This window comes from Lactuca saligna, chromosome 7 (assembly GCF_052625555.1).
Source record: "Lactuca saligna cultivar CGN05327 chromosome 7, ASM5262555v1, whole genome shotgun sequence".
Classification (NCBI taxonomy): Eukaryota; Viridiplantae; Streptophyta; class Magnoliopsida; order Asterales; family Asteraceae; genus Lactuca; species Lactuca saligna.
Genome location: NC_136423.1, coordinates 19,757,917 through 19,776,394, shown reverse-complemented (window position 1 = coordinate 19,776,394; position 18,478 = coordinate 19,757,917). Strand labels below are relative to the sequence as shown.

Below are 18,478 nucleotides of genomic sequence, written 5' to 3'. Positions count from 1 at the left end.
GTTCAAAAGCATTTAAAATCAGTTAGAAGCATAGAAATTGGGGTATGAACTCACCTGGTAGCTTGAAGAAGGTGAGACAAAAATCGAGCAGAACTTCGACTGGAGAAAGCTGATTTCTTGGGATTCTCGAGAATCTAGGGAGCGTAGAACTTACTTTAGAACTTGGATATGAAAACCGGGGATTCAGGATGGCTTCGAGGGGTTAAACACAGAGCAAAAGCACGAGAAAGAGAAGAAGTGAGCAACTAAACCCGGAACAACCTTGAGTTCTATTTATAGGTCAGTTTCAGGCTTCACGTCGTGAACCTGAAGGAGTCCACATCGTGAAAGCTCTCCCACGTCGTGAAGCGTGATCTTATCTATTCCTTGGACGCGGCATCTGCTGGCCAAGCTTGGAACCCATCAATCAAACTCTCACGTCGTGGGGTGCCTGGCAGCCACGGATTTTGTGTCCCGAACTTCAGAAATTCATATCTCTCGCATACGAGCTCTGATTTTGATGTTCTTATATGCACGCGTAGGTGAGATTATGATCTACAACTCTCGTTTAGACTTCGTTGGCTAATTTTGATTTTATTTTTTTATATTACATTTTCAATAGGCCAGGATAGGAAAAGTCCGTAAAAAATCCATAACTTCTTCATCCGATGTCTGTTTTCGTCTGTCTTTTTAACGTTGTACTACTATTGTCGAGATACTCGATTCTCGTTTAGGTTGCGTTGGCTAAAAGTCACTCGATCTCGATTTCAAGTTTTTAGTTGTCTACTGATATGTCTGAAACTTCAAAAAATCATAACTTCCTCATATGAAGTTAGATTTGGGCGTTCTTTTTTTTGTACGTTTACGATTTAATGATATCTATAACTTTCATCTAGATACCTAAGGTTGAAAACTATTTTATTGAAACTTTTCATTTTATGCTTAACAGTGTTTTACTGGTATTGCTACGAATATTAAATTGGTCATAACTTCTTCGTTATAACTCGGATTTCAGTGTTCTTTATATTTCTGAAAACCTTTTTACGATATCTACCACTTGGCACATCCCAATTATGGTTAATGAATAATTTTAATTTTTTACCTAATTTTTGTTGGTGTTACACCATCAACCCCGTCGAGCCCTCAACTTGAGTATTTGCAACATAAGTTGGGAACCTAAAACAACCCTTTTGAAGATATCTCCTAGCCCTTGAAGTTTAATATAGAGTCATTCCATGCGATGCTCCCTCGCCAGGAATAACCAGTTCGAACCCTCACTAACTGTTGCTCACAGTTGATCATGGCCCTATTGGATCCCAACCAGTTCATCCCGATAATAACCTTCGATCCGCTCAAAGGAATCGGCACCAAACCAATAGTGTATCTCTCATTAAACAGATTCAAGACACACCTGCGATGAACCCTTGAAGCACTCACGGTACGGTCGCCTGCAATACCAACCTCTAATAAAAAAATCCAAAGTCTCCAGAGCATCAAAAAACTTCTTCCTAAGTGCAAGAGATACAAAAGATCGGATAGCACCTGAATCAAACAGAACATGAGCAGTCATACCATTGACCAAAAAGGTCCCTATACAATACTAGAATTGACATAAGCATAAATACAAGAAGATATAAAATATAGAGATAAGTTACATACTAGTAACCACATTCAGAACTGCACGAGCCTCATCGGTGGTCAGCTGAAATACCCTACTCTTCACCACAGGAGCCTCCACCTTGCCCTGGAAACCATCAATAATCCTCAAGGTGGTTGGCGCAGACGCCGCCACTGCTTCCCCAGACAATATCGGACAATCGGCTTTTTTATGGCCGGTCTGATTGCAATGAAAGCAAATCAGAGCACTCCCGGGGCAATCCAGATTGGCTACAACTATAACAACCTGAACCCGCTTCTCGGCATGCCTCACCATGCGGCTTTCAGCACTTACCAAAATGGCCCTAGACCTGATGCCTCCGGTGCATGCATTAGAAGTATTGGGCCTTTTAGCCTGGCCCACAGTTGTCTGCACCTACTCTGGCTTTCTTTTCATCTGAAGCTCCAACTCAATCTCCTGCTCACAGACCTTCTCAATCATGTCATTTAGGGTCTTGCACCCTGAAAAGCTCACAAACACCCTAATATCCTCTCTCAACATGTCATGGTATCTTGTCTTCCTTATCTCCTCATCCTCAGCGTATCATGGTACCAACAAATCCCTCTTATTGAATTCAGCGGTAATCTCCGCCACAGTCTCAGTAGTTTGGAAAAGGTCCTGGAACTCCCTCGCCAGCTGTTACACCTTAATAGCCGGTGCAAACTCCTTCTGGAACCTCTGAACAAAATCATCATATGTCATGATTGCCACTGCCACTAACCCTACAGCTCGGCTAACCTCCTCTCACTAGTCACGTGCTCGGTACCTCATCAGGAAGGATGTAAATCTCACATTTTCCCCCTCTAGGCAAAAACTCATCCACTTAGTATTCTCCATATCAGCGATCCAACGTCGGCTAGCGGGTCCTTATCCCTAAAGAACCCAAGAGCTCCATAGTTATTGACCTTCCGAAATAAGGGAGCTCAAGCTCTTATCTAACCCGCAACAATATCAGCTCGAAAAGTCTTGCGCCTCTCATCCATCAACTCCATAATCCTCTCCTTGATGGTACCAAATAACACAAGAGTAGCATTCAAGATGCCGCGAGTAACATCAGCTGAAATGAACCCATGCAGTTGCTCATCAATTGTTTTTGTGCCTGAGTCAGAACATGAACCATAACCAAAGCCAGAACCTCCTCGAATAATCATCACCATCCTTAAACTTAAACACAACATATAAATAATCAGCATATGACTCGAGGGGATTTTCACTACAAAGGCCTCCTTATAGTTCCCAGGCTTGTCGTCGTCTCAGGTATAGATCATGTGCTTTCAGTAGTACGAGCCCAATACTATCTTTCACACCTACCTATACCTTCCTCAAAGGTAAGCCAAATTGCTCTAAGTCACCACTAACCATATAACAACCCTATGAAAGTTATATATAAAATAGGATCACATAGACTATCAAATGATGATTCAACCCTAAGTCCACAACCAAACAAGGAAAAGGAAATGAGGTTAAATGGATCATTCTAGGTTTATACAATCCTAATTATATACAAATTTAAAATCATACACTTAGCAATTAACTGAGTCGATATCAATTCCAAGAAATACATAACATCAAGCTCCACTCGGCTAAAGGCATCACGCATATCAGGAAACTATATCATATGATTCCTAAAGGTATCCCTAGCCCTAATTTAGCATGCAATTATCATATCAAGCATACTACTCATAATACATAGGTATGGGTAATTTGGTAACCACTTACTTGAGCATGGCTAATTGCACACATTGCACTCCCCTTTTTACTTAATAAAAATCTTTTCAGAATCCAATTCTTTTTCTTTCTTTAAAAAAAGATTATCATTTCCTCATTTTGATTTTTGATACACCCGAGAGCATGCCTGAATCCCTCAAGCCAAGGCCCTAATACCAACTTGTAACGTCCCAAAAACAGTGATAAACAATTTCATTTGGAAGTTTATCAAATCGTTCAAAATCAAACATCAAGTTATAATATTCAAAACATCAAAGTACAATTATTCAGAATGCGGAAATCATGAGGGGAGGATGATGTGTCATCATGTCGGGCCTTTCCCTTTCGAACTAGAAGTACCTGAAACCATAAACATAAATTTTAAGAACAAATCTTAGTAAGTTCCTCAAAATACCACATATCAAAACATACAAGTGTCATGGGCTACCCCCATGGTCTTTCCTTGCAATGTCGAGGTTCAAATCCCGGTCTTACATATAAGTGTCATGGGTCGTATCATGGTCTTTCATACAATTGTCAGGGGCCAAATCCTGATCTTCCATGCAAGTATCATAGATACAATTAGCATTCTATATAACAAAGTAGCGGGTCAGCATTGGTGCCTTCGACCCACGAATATAGTGAGAAAACTCACCTCACATACAAATAAGAAAACTGAATAGCACACTGCTCCGAGATCAACTATACCAGTAACCTTAATGAATTCATTGATAAAATATTAGTATACATATCAAAATACCTAAAATACCCTTAGGTCAAACCCTAGTCAAAATCTAGGTCAAAGACAACTGAGTCAACCGAGTTGACTCGGTGAGTACGTTGGGCGTACATAAAATGAATGTGGGGGGTAATACTTGGCTGACCAAAATCGGGGAGCTGACCACGTACGCACAACGTACCCCTTGGTACGCCTAGCATACGTAGTTGGTCTCAACTTTATCCATTAAGTGCTTAATCCTTAAGCACTTACGTCTAAAATTCAGATCTAGACCCTAAAAGGTGATCCTAACCATAAAGTTTCCAACTTTATGGTTTTGCATGGCTATTAAGACCTTAATAGCAAAAAACCATAGCTTCTTGACCCATTAAGAAAACCTAGACCATGTATGGGAAGAAACCAAGGTTCTAAAAAGCTCGCCACGGCTCTAAGACTTGTACCTACCGCCAATTTTTACCAAAATGTTGTCTTAATTCATATATGTGATGGGTTTTAGCCATAAGAACTTTCCTATGTGCGCATGCAAAACCCTAATGCTCGGATCTAGGCTTTCTAATTAAACATGCTTTGAATCCAAGACTTCTAATGGCTAATTAGAATAAATAACAACATTGAAATAGATCTAGAACCATACCTTTGAATTCCTTGTTGATCTTGTTGTCTTGGAGCTTCTAGAGTCACAAATGTCACTCCTCTAATGGATTACAAACACCAATAGCAAGAAGGATGATTTAGGAGAGAGGAGAGGGGAGGAATTCGGCCAGAGTATCTCTACTTTAGATGGTGTGTTGAATTCCCTCACCCCTAGGGTCTATTTATACTTGTAGACTCCTTAAGGATTACAGCTTTAACCCTAATTGGATAACTTAGACTTTAAGTTAATCCATATCCTTTCCTTGATAACCCTATGGACGATTTTAGCTTATCCAAGCCCTAGAAATCATCCATCCTATCATGGATAAGGATTTATAGTCTAAAGTGTAACTATCAAACAATTGACAGTTTATACCCTCTTATTTAATTAATCTCTTTAAGTCACCAAATTAATTCCAATTAATCTATGACTTATATTAATCAAATAACCATATATTATTCCTTATAATATTTACTCTCTCTTAACAAATCATCCATCAAGTTGCTATGGTGAAGGCAACCCAAAAGGACCATGCACAACCGGGTCAAATACTTGCCTAATATAGTTGCAGCCTTAGACACTATTCCAACAGTCTCCCACTTGGATAAGTCTAGTAACTATACAAGTACAATTCGGTTTGCAATCGTAGCTCTCAAAGACGCTATCAAACTCTGATCTAATCAATCTTGTCCTTTAGATAAGGGATCGTACAGTCCTCTGTTAGATATCATGCTGACAATCCTATGGAATGGTTAGTCTAGCATTTGATTTCTCGATCTCCGATTTATTCGACATAGAACTTAATCAAACACATCAATTCAATTCTGACCGGGCCTGGCACATAAGTCAAATCAAATCATCGAGTGGCCAAGATATCTCTTCTACCCTCTTAGGATAAAATTTACAGATAAACTTCGACTTATATGCATTTACTTATTCATTAACCAACTATACACAACAATGCGTTTTATAACACCAAGTTACTGATGCGTTTTCGCATTATCAATCTACAATCAATTAACAAATAATAAACCATATATCTAGGTTTTAAGACTATATGATATTATCGTCTTGCGATCACCTTTTATATCATATTCCATAAAGTGATTCCAGCAAGCGCGGGTTTGTTCCAATGCTCAAAACCAGTTCATAAGCACTCATGAACGTTGCAGCAACCCTTGCTATGTCTAACACCATTTAGACAATCTACACACCAATTCATGACAATCTTCATTCATATCTACTTCCAACATATGAACGATTGTGGACAATTTGAATAATTCGATTATTCCTAATAAACTCAATTATTCTGGAAGTCAAAACATGCAAAGTGAAACAATAGTTAAACAATTAACATATGACAATAACTTTACTTATAAATAAAACTCCTTTATTTAATCATCAAATGTTAATTACATTTATATATTATACGTTTCTAAATACTATCTAATCTATACTAATATCATCCTTCAGCCCAATACTCCTAGCATGCTGCAAGTGCTTAACCCTACTCAGTCCCTTCGTAAGCGGATTTGCTGGGTTATCTTCTGATGATATCCTCTTAACTATGAGTTGTCCTTCTTCTACACGATGTCTAATGAAGTGATATTTTCTGTCGATATGTCGAGATCTACCATGATCCCTCGGTTCCTTGGTCAAGGCAACCGCACCTTCATTATCACAGAAAATCTCCATGGGCTCCTTTATGGCAGGCACGACTCCAAGATCACCAATGAAGTTCTTTAGCCATATCGCCTCCTTCGACGCTTCGCTCGCTGCGATGTACTCTGATTCGCACGTTGAATCAGCTACGGTTTCTTGCTTGGAACTCTTCCAAGTTACTGCTCCTCCGTTTAGGGTAAAAACCCAGCCCGACTGCGAACGGTAGTTGTCCCTATCGGTCTGAAAACTGGCATCACTATACCCTCGCACCTTCAAGTCATCACTCCCTCCAAGGACTAAGAACCATTATTTCGTCCTCCGAAGGTACTTAAGGATGTTCTTCACCGCAATCCAATGTGCTTTGCCAGGGTTCCCTTGATATCTGCTAACCATGCTCAAAGCAAAGGCTACATCAGGGCGAGTACAAGTCATAGCGTACATGATTGAGCCAACTGCGGAAGCATATGGTATTCAGCTCATTTCTGCTATTTCAGCTTCAGTACTCGGACTTTGAGTCTTACTCAACTTGGCATTTCCTTGTATCGGTAGTTCTCCCTTCTTTGAGTTTTCCATACTAAAACGTTTTAGTACCTTCTCTAAGTAAGTATTCTGACTAAGTCCAATTAGTCTCTTACTTCTTTCTCTTACTATCCTTATTCCCAAAATGTAAGAAGCCTCTCCGAGGTCCTTCATAGCGAAACACTTCCCGAGCCAGGACTTGACTTCCTGCAGAGTCGGGACGTCGTTTCCTATGAGTAATATGTCATCGACATATAGAACGAGGAAGCTTACTATACTCCCACTGGATTTGACATATACACAAGATTCGTCTTCGCTTCGTACAAATCCAAACTCTTTGACTTTCTCATCGAAGCAAAGATTCCATCTGCGAGACGCTTGCTTAAGTCCATAAATGGACTTCTCAAGCTTACACACTCTATTTGGATGCTTCGGATTCACAAACCCCTCTGGCTGAGCCATGTAAACATCCTCAGCCAACTTTCCGTTAAGGAAGGCAGTCTTGACATCCATTTGCCAAATCTCATAATCATGAAATGCGGCAATTGCTAGCATCACTCTAATAGATTTAATGTTCGCAACTGGTGAGAAGGTCTCATCATAGTCAACTCCTGGAGTTTGAGTAAAGCCCTTGGCAACCAATCGCGCTTTATACGTGTGTACGTTCCCATCCACGTCGGTCTTCTTCTTGAAGATCCACTTGCACCCAACGGTCTTACGTCCGGGCACATAATCAATCAAATTCCAAACTTGGTTATCGTACATGGATTGGATCTCGCTATCCATTGCCTCTTTCCATTTCGCAGACTCCGGACCTGCCATGGCTTACTTATAGCTATTAGGTTCATCAAGATTTACTAGTGTACCATCACTAATATACGTGTCCCCTTCGGTAGTAATATGAAAACCATAAAACTGGGGATGAACTCTAACTCTATCGGAATGTCTAAGAGGTAAGGATTCGTCAATCGGTTCAACCGGAGTTTCCTCCTTGGGTTAAATGCCAGCGGTAGAGGTTCCTTCATCTATCGACTCTTGAATCTCTTCAAGTTCGATTTGCCTCCCACTGTCTCCTTGGCTTATGAGTTCTCACTCTCGGAAAACTCCTCTCCTCGCAACAAAGACAACATTGTCTTTCGGTCTATAGAAGAGATATCCAAAGGATGTCTGCGGGTAGCCGATGAAAACACATCGCTCACTTCGAGGTTCAAGCTTGTCGTGAGTATCTCATCTTACGAAAGCCTCGCAACCCCAAACCTTGATATGTGTCAACGAGGGAGCTTTCCCCGTCCACATCTCGTGAGGTGTTTTGGCAACCTTCTTAGTAGGGACTCGGTTAAGGATATGGGCGGCAGTCTCTAAGGCATACCCCCAAAAGAAGATAGGTAGTGAAGCACGACTCATCATAGAGCGAACCATATCCAATAAGGTTCGATTACGCCTTTCTGCCACACCATTCAACTGCGGTGTCCTAGGAGGCGTCAATTGCGAAACTATTCCACACTCCTTAAGATAATCGTGGAATTCAAGACTTAGGTACTCTCCTCCTCGATCGGATCGAAGCATCTTGATTTTCCTGCCCAATTGATTCTCCACTTCATTCTTGAACTCTTTGAACTTTTCAAAGGTTTCTGACTTTTGCTTGATTAAATAGACATACCCATATCTACTATAATCATCGGTAAAAGTCACATAGAAGCGGTTCCCATCCTTCGTGGTTGATCTAAAGGGTCCACATACATCGGTATGTATTAGGTCCAATAGCCCCTCACCCCTTTCACAAGTATTCGTGAAGGGTGACTTAGTCATCTTTCCAAGTAAACAAGACTCGCATGTGTCATCTTCCCTAAGGTCGAATGACTCCAACACTCCATCCTTTTGGAGTTGAGCTATGCGTTTCTTGTTGACATGTCCAAGACGGAAATGCCACAAGGATGCTTTATCCAAACTAGTGGAAGAATCAATATTCAAAACATCATTTCCTAAGTTATCAACAATCATAACAGTTTCATATATTCCATTACATGGTATAGCTTCAAAGTAAAAGACACTATTTAGATAAGCCAAAATAGAACCATTCTCATTATTAAAAGAAAATCTAAATCCTTGTCTATATAAACCATGAAATGAAATGATGTTTCTAGCCATTTCTGGCGAATAGCAACAATTGTTCAAATCTAAACACAAATTATTCCTAAGCACTAAAGAATACACTCCAATCTTGGTAACAGGCGACGATCTTCTGTTCCCCATGATTAGATTGATCCTTCCTTGCTCCACATCCCTACTTCTTCTTAGTCCCTGCACATTTGAACAAATGTGATAACCACAACCGGTGTCAAGAACCCAAGAAATAGCATGATTAGAATCGTTAGATTTAATTGTGTATATACCTGCGAAAGATGGCTTGATCTTTCCTTCTTTGATTGCTTGCAGGTATTCTGGGCAGCTTCTCTTCCAATGTCCTATCTTGTGGCAGTGGTAGCACTCTGCCTCCTTCGGGTTAGGATAGGGCTTAGAGGGATCAACTTTGGTCCCACTAGAAGAGGCACCATCTCGGGCTTTAACCTTGCGATAGTTATTTGATGAAGCCTTCCTCTTCTTTCCCTTTCCTTGACCAATTGCCAAGACAGGAGCAGCAGACGGATTGGGAGTAGGTGCAACAGACTTGTCTTTGAAGTTGCTCTCATCGACTCGCAAAAGACCTTGGAGTTTGCTTAGGGTGACCTCCTCTTTGTTCATGTGGTAGGTCATCCTAAATTGGTTGTACATCGGAGGCAAAGAGTGAAGCACCATGTCGATCGCCAAGTCTTCCCCAAAGTCAACATTTAACTTGCGAAGGCGATCGACATACCTTTGCATCTTTTGCAGGTGCACGGTAAGAGATTCTCCATGAACCATCTTCGCGGATATCATGTTAGTGAAATTCTCATAATGCTCTTGTCTCGCGTTTTAGTGGTATCTCTCCAACAAGTCTTGATGCATCTCGTACGGATACATGTCCTCGTAGGACTTTTGGAATTCGGAGTTCATGGTGGCAATCATGATGCAATGTACCTTCGTTGCATCTCGCTCATGAGTCTCAAAAGCGGTGATTTCAGCCGGAGTAGCGATTTCGGGGTTGATTTTCTCAAGCTTTTCATCGAGGACATACTCCTTATCCTCATAGCGAGCAATGGTGCGAATGTATCTTATCCATTCGATAAAGTTCGTTCCATCGAAGGTGACCTTTTGGCAAAGGCTCATCAACGTGAAAGAACTAGCAGCAGCGTTGTTTGTGTTCGACATCTATAGAAAGGACAAAGATAGATTAGAATAAGAATCCCTAATTATCACCCAATAAGAAAAATTAGGGTTAGGATCCAACAATAACATTTACATATTAGAAAAGGGATGCCGTAATCTAACATGAAAATAAATTGAAGGTAAGTGAATGACGATTCACTAATTCTCCATTACAAAACCTAGACTATTAGTCCTAAGTGTATTGAGAATTCCTAGGTTCGGATGAGATTCATTGAAACTATTCAATGGCATGTTTAAATCTCGATATGCCCCTCTTGTTTGTGACTGGGATGCCGAGGATCACAAAGCGGGTGTGAATTACCATGCAAATTCACATGGTGCCTTCATTGTAACGATCACCTATTCGATGTGCCGGTAAACCACACACGCTCCATCGAACTATGATAAACAATGAATCACCATTTTCCACCTTTGCTTAGAACCAATTAGTGTGCCGGTAAACCACACACGCTCCACTAACTTCTTAGCAATGGTGCAAAGTGTAATTTCATGGGATTGCATCAATTCACTTTTCCTAAAGTAACTAAGATTGGGAAATTTGTAAAACGTGTAGTTACTTTGTATTTCTTATTATACTTTTAATGAGAGGATGAAGTTGCCCTATCCTACCCGTTCGGCTAACGACCCTCCACCAATCAAGCAAGCGGTGGGTGTGAGTGTACACCCATTAAGCGCCATTTTATAGGCCGCAACCTTATACACACCTTATAGATCGGCTTCGTGAATGAGGCCTACTAACGGTAAGACTAGCATTTAGTTATACATATATATATTATTCTAGTAATATCATATTAGTATAAGGTTGTGTTTTAAACCTTTTAAAACGTAGGGTTTTGAAATTTAAGTTGTCTAAATTAAAACCTTTTAATCACAAATATAAATTTCAAAACTTGAGGGCAAGTTTTAAACATTTAAAACATGGAGGATCAAATAACAAATAATTCCAATTAACAATTAATATCCTAATTATCTTTATTTGATTTATCCAAGATTTCTTTTAAGATAATTATCAAAATAATTAATCAATTATCATATAAGGAAATTAAATATTTTATTAGATGATAAATATCTTTAATTAGATCAAGATTATAGTCATATATATCAAAAAATCAGAGTAGGGTTGATCTAATATGATTAAGGTAAGTTTCCATAAGATAAACATGAAAAAATCCCGGTTTTTCCTAATCCTGACGCCCGGACTCACCGAGTACACAAAGGGACTCGCCGAGTCAGGCCTACTCGCCGAGTCCACTTTGGAACTCGCCGAGTCCATGACTCGGAAATCCAAAAATCGAATTTTGCAGGTTTGTTTCAGTTAATCAAGCAACAATTTAAAGAAAACCAAGCTAGGCTCTGATACCACTGATGGGTTTTAGCCATAAGAACTTTCCTATGTGTGCATGCAAAACCCTAATGCTCGGATCTAGGCTTTCTAATTAAACATGCTTTGAATCCAAGACTTCTAATGGCTAATTAGAATAAATAACAACATTGAAATAGATCTAGAACCATACCTTTGAATTCCTTGTTGATCTTGTTGTCTTGGAGCTTCTAGAGTCACAAATGTCACTCCTCTAATGGCTTACAAACACCAATAGCAAGAAGGATGATTTAGGAGAGAGGAGAGGGGAGGAATTCGGCCAGAGTATCTCTACTTTAGATGGTGTGTCGAATTCCCTCACCCCTAGGGTCTATTTATACTTGTAGACTCCTTAAGGATTACAGCTTTAACCCTAATTGGATAACTTAGACTTTAAGTTAATCCATATCCTTTCCTTGATAACCCTATGGACGATTTTAGCTTATCCAAGCCCTAGAAATCGTCCATCCTATCATGGATAAGGATTTATAGTCTAAAGTGTAACTATCAAACAATTGACAGTTTATACCCTCTTATTTAATTAATCTCTTTAAGTCACCAAATTAATTCCAATTAATCTATGACTTATATTAATCAAATAACCATATATTATTCCTTATAATATTTACTCTCTCTTAACAAATCATCCATCAAGTTGCTATGGTGAAGGCAACCCAAAAGGACCATGCACAACCGGGTCAAATACTTGCCTAATATAGTTGCAGCCTTAGACACTATTCCAACAATATGTATATAAAAATGAATAATAGTTTAAACAACATATAAAAATATTAATTGTATACAAAATTTCCGCCTTAAGTCACGCCTTACAAACAACGTGGTTCGCCAAGACTTGGAAAAGCTTGAGGCTTGACATTGCCGCCAAGTTACGCCTTACGTTATTTAGAAACTTGGAATAAACCAATGTCCAAAGTCACATTATTATGAAATAAAATACCCTAAAACATCTGAAAGGACAACTCAAACGTCTTGGAGTGTTCCATACTCACAACGATCAAGATTGGGACAAAAAGGTGCCAACTTTAAGCTAAAACTAAATCCAAATGAAATACTCATCATGGTTGGAGCTTCATACCTCCAAAAGATGCACAAAAGGAAGTAGATGTTGGATCCAAGGCCTAGACTGAAACACCACAACCTCAAGGTTCTTCCTTCTTCTCCAAAAGCTCCAAAATGGCACCAAAAGGCACTCCAAGCTTCACAAGGCACTCACACACTTTAGGGTTTCGAAATAAGGAAGGGGTTAAAGACTACAAGGAATAAAGCAGATATAAATACTAGCTAGACAGAAACCCTAATGGGCTAAAGACAAAAAAGAGCCCATAAACAAGCGGGCTAATAATATTGACTACCATCCCCCCTCAAACTCACAATATCACAACAATAAGCATTGAGAGTTTGTGACATAAGAACTGAAACTGAGAAGCCGATAAAGCCTTCGTAAAGGTATCCGCAAGCTGCAAAGTTGATGAAACAAATGGAAGCGAAATGGTCCCAAGCTGCAGATGATGACGAGTAAAATGACAATCAATCTCAATGTGCATCGTCCGCTCATGAAAACAGAATTATTCGCAACTTGTATCGCACTTTTATTATCACAATTCAAGGGAGTAGGTGCCAAAATGTAAACTCCCATATCCGCAAGCAGCCACCGTAACCAGATAATCTCGCATGTAGTTACAGCCATAGCATGATATTCAGCCTCCATAGAAGATCTAGAGACAACATCCTGTTTCTCGCTCTTCCATGAAATAAGAGACTCTCCAAGAAATACACAAAATCTAGTGGTAGACTTATGATCATGACGATCACCATCCTAATCAGCATCACTATAGGCACGTAACTCAAGAGAAGATGTCGAAGGAAACAAGAGAGTCTGAAACTGAGTGCCAAGAAGATATCTCGGAATACGAAGAACAGCTCCCCAATGAACAGAGGTAGGTGCAGTAACAAACTGACTGAAAATATGAACAACATGAGCAATATCTGGACGAGTGACTGTGAGATAAACCAAACTTCCCACCACAGTACGATAAAGATTCGGATCAGAAAAAGGAACATCATCAGTAGGAGAGTATCGAGCATTGGTTTCAAGAGGGGTATCAACAGTCCGATTTTCAGAAAGTCCCGCCCGTGTAAACAAGTCAGATATATATTTAGTTTGGGAAAAAAGGTACCCTTTTGGTAGACTGAGCGACCTCAATACCCAAGAAATAATGCAGCAAGCCCAAATCCTTCATAGAAAATCGACGAGCTAGATCATGCTTCAAAGACTCAATACCACCATGGTCATCACCTGTAATAATTATGTTATCCACATATAAGGACAGAAGAATTCATCCTGCACTCGAGCATCTAACAAACAGAGCAGAATCGTGATTACTCTGGACAAATCCAAGAGAGGTAATCACTGTGGAGAATTTCTCAAACCAAGCACGAGGGGCTTGCTTGAGCCCATAAAAATCTTTGCGAAGCCTACTAACCTTGCCAGATCGGTGTTGAATTCCTGGAGGAGGGGTCATATAAACCTCTTCATGAAGGTCACCATTCAAAAAGGCATACTTGACATCCATTTGAAAGATCTTCCACTGTCGAACGGATGCAACTACAATCATAGTACGAACTATCGTCATCTTTGCAACTGGGGAAAATGTCTCCTCGTTGTCAAAACCATACTGTTGGGAATACCCTTTTGCTACAAGTCTAGCCTTATATCGTTCAACAGAGCCATCAGCTTTTGTTTTTATCTTGTACACCCAATGACAACCTATCGTACGTTTCCCAGGAGGAAAAGAAACCAAATCCCATGTATGAGTCTGATGAAGAGCAGTGAGTTCCTCGGCCATAGCATTCTACCAAAGAGGATCTAAAACATCTTCTCTATATGATTCAGGTTCAGACAGATGATGGATGCTTGCTATAAATGAAGCAAACGGTCTTGAATATGTAGAGTAAGAAAATCCGGTAGCTTGGTGGACTTGACAAGACGAGAAGATCTCCTGAGGGATGGTGGTGGAGGAGGATCCTCAACTTCAATAATCGGAGGATCAGGCTCAGGAACAGGTGGAGTCGAGGCACCCTCTGAAGAAGTGGGTATGTCATGTGCTGAGGATCATGTGGCATAAATGAGTCTTGAGCCTCTATATCATCATTAAAAGGATCAATACGCAGAAGATCAGACTTTGTTACATTGTGGGCTGTAGCAGGAATCGAGTAGAAAGGAATATGTTCCAAAAAAGTAACGTGCCGAGAAACATATAACTTCTGACTCACAGGATCATAGCAACGGTATCCTTTCTGACCAATCCCATACCCCAAAAATACACAAATATCAGATTTCGGCCCCAGCTTGTTCCTTTCAACATGAGGACGAAGAACAAAACAAGTACATCCAAAAACTCGTAAAGAAGAGTAGTCTGGTGGATGACCATATAACTTCTCAAAAGGAGATATTCCTGAATTCAATGAAGTAGGGATACGATTAATCACATACACAACAGTTAGGACTGTTTCTCCCCAAAAGTCACTAGGAACCTGCGCAGATAGGAGCAATGAGAGGGCAGTCTCAACAATAAGACGATGTTTTCGTTATGCCACACCATTTTGTTGAGGTGTGCCAGTACACGAAGACTGGTGTATGGTACCATCAGAATCAAGTAACTGAGTGAAATCATTAGAGGTATATTCACCCCATAAGTCACACCTGAAGCACTTAATCACAACTGAATGTTGAGTTTTAACAAGAGCTCTAAAATTGTTGTAAATATCAAAGAAATCATATATGTGTTTCATAAGATAAACCCATGTATATCAAGTATAATCATATATAAAAGATACATAATAGGTTGACCCACCCTTTGTGGATATTGGTGCAGGACCCCACACATCAGAATGAATAATATAAAAAGGAGCAGTAGAACAAGACATACTTTTATTGAAGGGTAATGCAGAAAATTTTGCTAGTTTGCAACCACTACAATCAGAAATGTCACAAGAGTTTAAATGACCCAAAATACCACTACATGCTAAAAAATTCAATCGTGATACAGACACATGTCCCAAACCTGAACGCCAAAGATAAAACTCAGACGACAAAGGACTCAAACGAAAAGAAGATAAATCAATGCTGGAAGCAGCAACAACAGATACTTTGAGGATCTCCAAGACATATAGTTCCCCCACCCTACGACCAATCCTAATCACCTTCTGGATGTGTTGATCCTGTATAACACAGACAGAATCAGAATAGAACACCCAGTTACCAGACTTGCATAACTGACTGACTGAGGCAAGGTTCAAAGTAGGCCTGGCAATTGGTTTGGGTTCGGGTTGGCGGGTCACGGGTTGGCGGGTTTAAATTCAGAAACTCAACCCAACCCATATAATATATGGGTTGGCGGGTTGGAGGGTCACGGGTTGACGGGTTGGAAACATCAACCCAACCCAACCCATATAACCCGTATAAATACATGGGTTGGTGGGTTCACGTGTTAGTGGGTCGAACCCTACCCGTATAACCCATTTAATAGGCAACACATTTTAAGATGAAATTGAAAAATCCAAATAAAATGAAGTCTAAGAGTCATAAACATTAAACATAAATTCATAAACATCCAAAATAAACATTAAACATAAAGTCATAAACATCTAAATAAAACTCTAAAAATCAAAACATTCATGAAAAGTGCAATTGTTCAAACATAATGTAGAGTGTAGATTGTTACTTACCGTAGAGAGAAAGGAAGGTAGGTCAAAAACATCAAAGCCGACAAGAGTGAGTGCGAACAACGATGAGCGGATGAGGAGCGGGTGAGGATCGGCCCGATGAGTGATTAAATCGTGAGTTCATGATGTTGCTTCCTTCGAAGATCCGTCCTTAACTCCTTAATCTTTATCCTTCGTTCAATTGTTCGTGAATGTGGAGACTGGAGCGGGTGAGGAACGATTTTTTTTAATAGAGCATGCAAATACGTAATGGCTGGTTGCACAAGGACTCAACAGTCAACACTAAAGGAGTCAATGTCAAAGATGGATGACGGTATCATGAGACACAAGCCCAAGAGTAGCCCACAACACAACGCCACATTTACAAAACATATGGCTGATGATATACGAAATTACGAATGAATACCAAATTAAAATTTAAGGATATGATAAACAGAAACTAATAGTATAATACGATCTTAGATTGTTAAAAATTAAAATAAATAGATAATTAAATATATTAGGCGGGTTGGCGGGTTGACCCACGAACCCAAACAGATAACCCAACCCAACCCATTAAATAAATGGGTTGGCGGGTTGATGGGTTGGCAGGTTGGCGGGTCAGAAATCTCAACCCTAACCTACTTATTTTCGTGTCGAGTTCATGTTGGGTTACGGGTTGGGTCGAGAGTTGTCACCCCTAGTTCAAAGTAAGTTTGGGAATGTAATAAACATCAGGAAGAGTTATATGAGAAATGGAGACAGGCCCAACACCCTCAACTAGCATAGATGTATCACTAGCAGACTTAACAGAAATAGATGACACTTGCGACAAAGAAGTAAATGATGACAAATAAGGAGTCATATGATGGGTTGCACCAGAATCTAAAATCCACAAAGATGAGGGAATACCTAAAATGGAAGACGAAGAAGGACCAGAATGAGACATAGATGCAGACATGGCAGTGGGATTATAAGCCAAATACTGTCTAAAGCTCTCAAACACCTTGGGATCCAATGCAGATGGTGGCATATGTCCAACAGATTTTGTGTCAACTGGTGGAACAGCAGCAACAACAAACTGTGGAGGATGAGGGGTCCATGCAGGAGTACCAGAGGAACGTGACTGATACTTCTGTTGACTAGATCTATTTTGTTGCCCTGACTGAGGTTGACCATATTTACCCTTGTTGACTAACAATGGACACTGAGCTTTCCAATGATTCTTCTATTTGCAAAATGCATACTAATCATAAGTGACTCTTGAAGTTTGTTGAGATTGACTGGAGGAGACAGCAAGCACAACAGGAGCGGGAGTAGGAGTAGAGGTTGCTTTAAACCCTTTATCTGCATGGGACTTGATACGAGTCTCTTCTGCAATTAACTCATGGACAACTGAATCAACTGAAGGAAGAGGAGAGCGATGAAGAATTGTTCCACGAAGACCTTCAAAATCAGAATGCAAATCCATCAAGAACTGAACCAAGCATTGTTCTTCCCTCCTAGAAATGTAAGGCTTAAAATCTTTTAACTCTTTAGATTCAGTAAGAGCCAATTGATCCTAGAGATCAGACATAGCAGCATAGAAATCTTGAATGCTTTGGTCATTCTGTTAAAGGGCACGAATATCATATTCCAATTGGCATTGTTTAGCAAAATTGGACTGAGTATACAGTCTCTGTAAGTGATTCCAAACTTCCTTTGTTGTATCATACTTAGCCAACTGCATACCAATGGACTGAGTAACTGAGTTATTTATCCAAGTAATAATCTTGGAGTTATCAATCTCCCAAGTGATATAGCCCCACATATTCTTCCCACGAAGGAAGTTCTTCACAACGTAACTCCAATACGTATAATTCTTTCCATCCAAACGAGTATTGACTGACTGAAGGAAATCATCATTTCCACTCATGTTGTTAGTGAATGAATAACCACATTGACAATATAAGAATCTGAGAATGAAAGGAGTAACAAACCAGCGGAAGCAATCACTTGAATAATGAATCAACAACAATTATGAACCAACAGCAGCAACGAACTAACAGTATCAACGAACCAACAACAACAACGAATCAACAATAGCAACAAATCAACATATCAAAAAGAAAAGGACGAGTACCAGTGATAATGAACGAAAACAACATGCTACAGTAAATGCTACAAAGACTTCTAACAACGTATCAAACC

At 39.8% G+C, this 18,478-nt stretch overlaps 1 protein-coding gene across 1 annotated transcript; it reads right to left on the bottom strand.

Moving 5' to 3' along the window:
- Positions 1–14,479: 14,479 nt before the first annotated feature.
- LOC145006722 (uncharacterized) lies at positions 14,480–18,203 on the bottom strand. Its single transcript, XM_078965780.1, has 6 exons — positions 17,962–18,203; positions 17,583–17,790; positions 17,022–17,516; positions 15,514–15,805; positions 15,229–15,287; positions 14,480–15,118 (listed from the first exon to the last, which is right to left on the bottom strand). The coding sequence occupies exons 1-6, from the start codon at positions 18,201–18,203 to the stop codon at positions 14,480–14,482; spliced, it is 1,935 nt and encodes a 644-aa protein (XP_078821906.1).
- Positions 18,204–18,478: the final 275 nt, after the last annotated feature.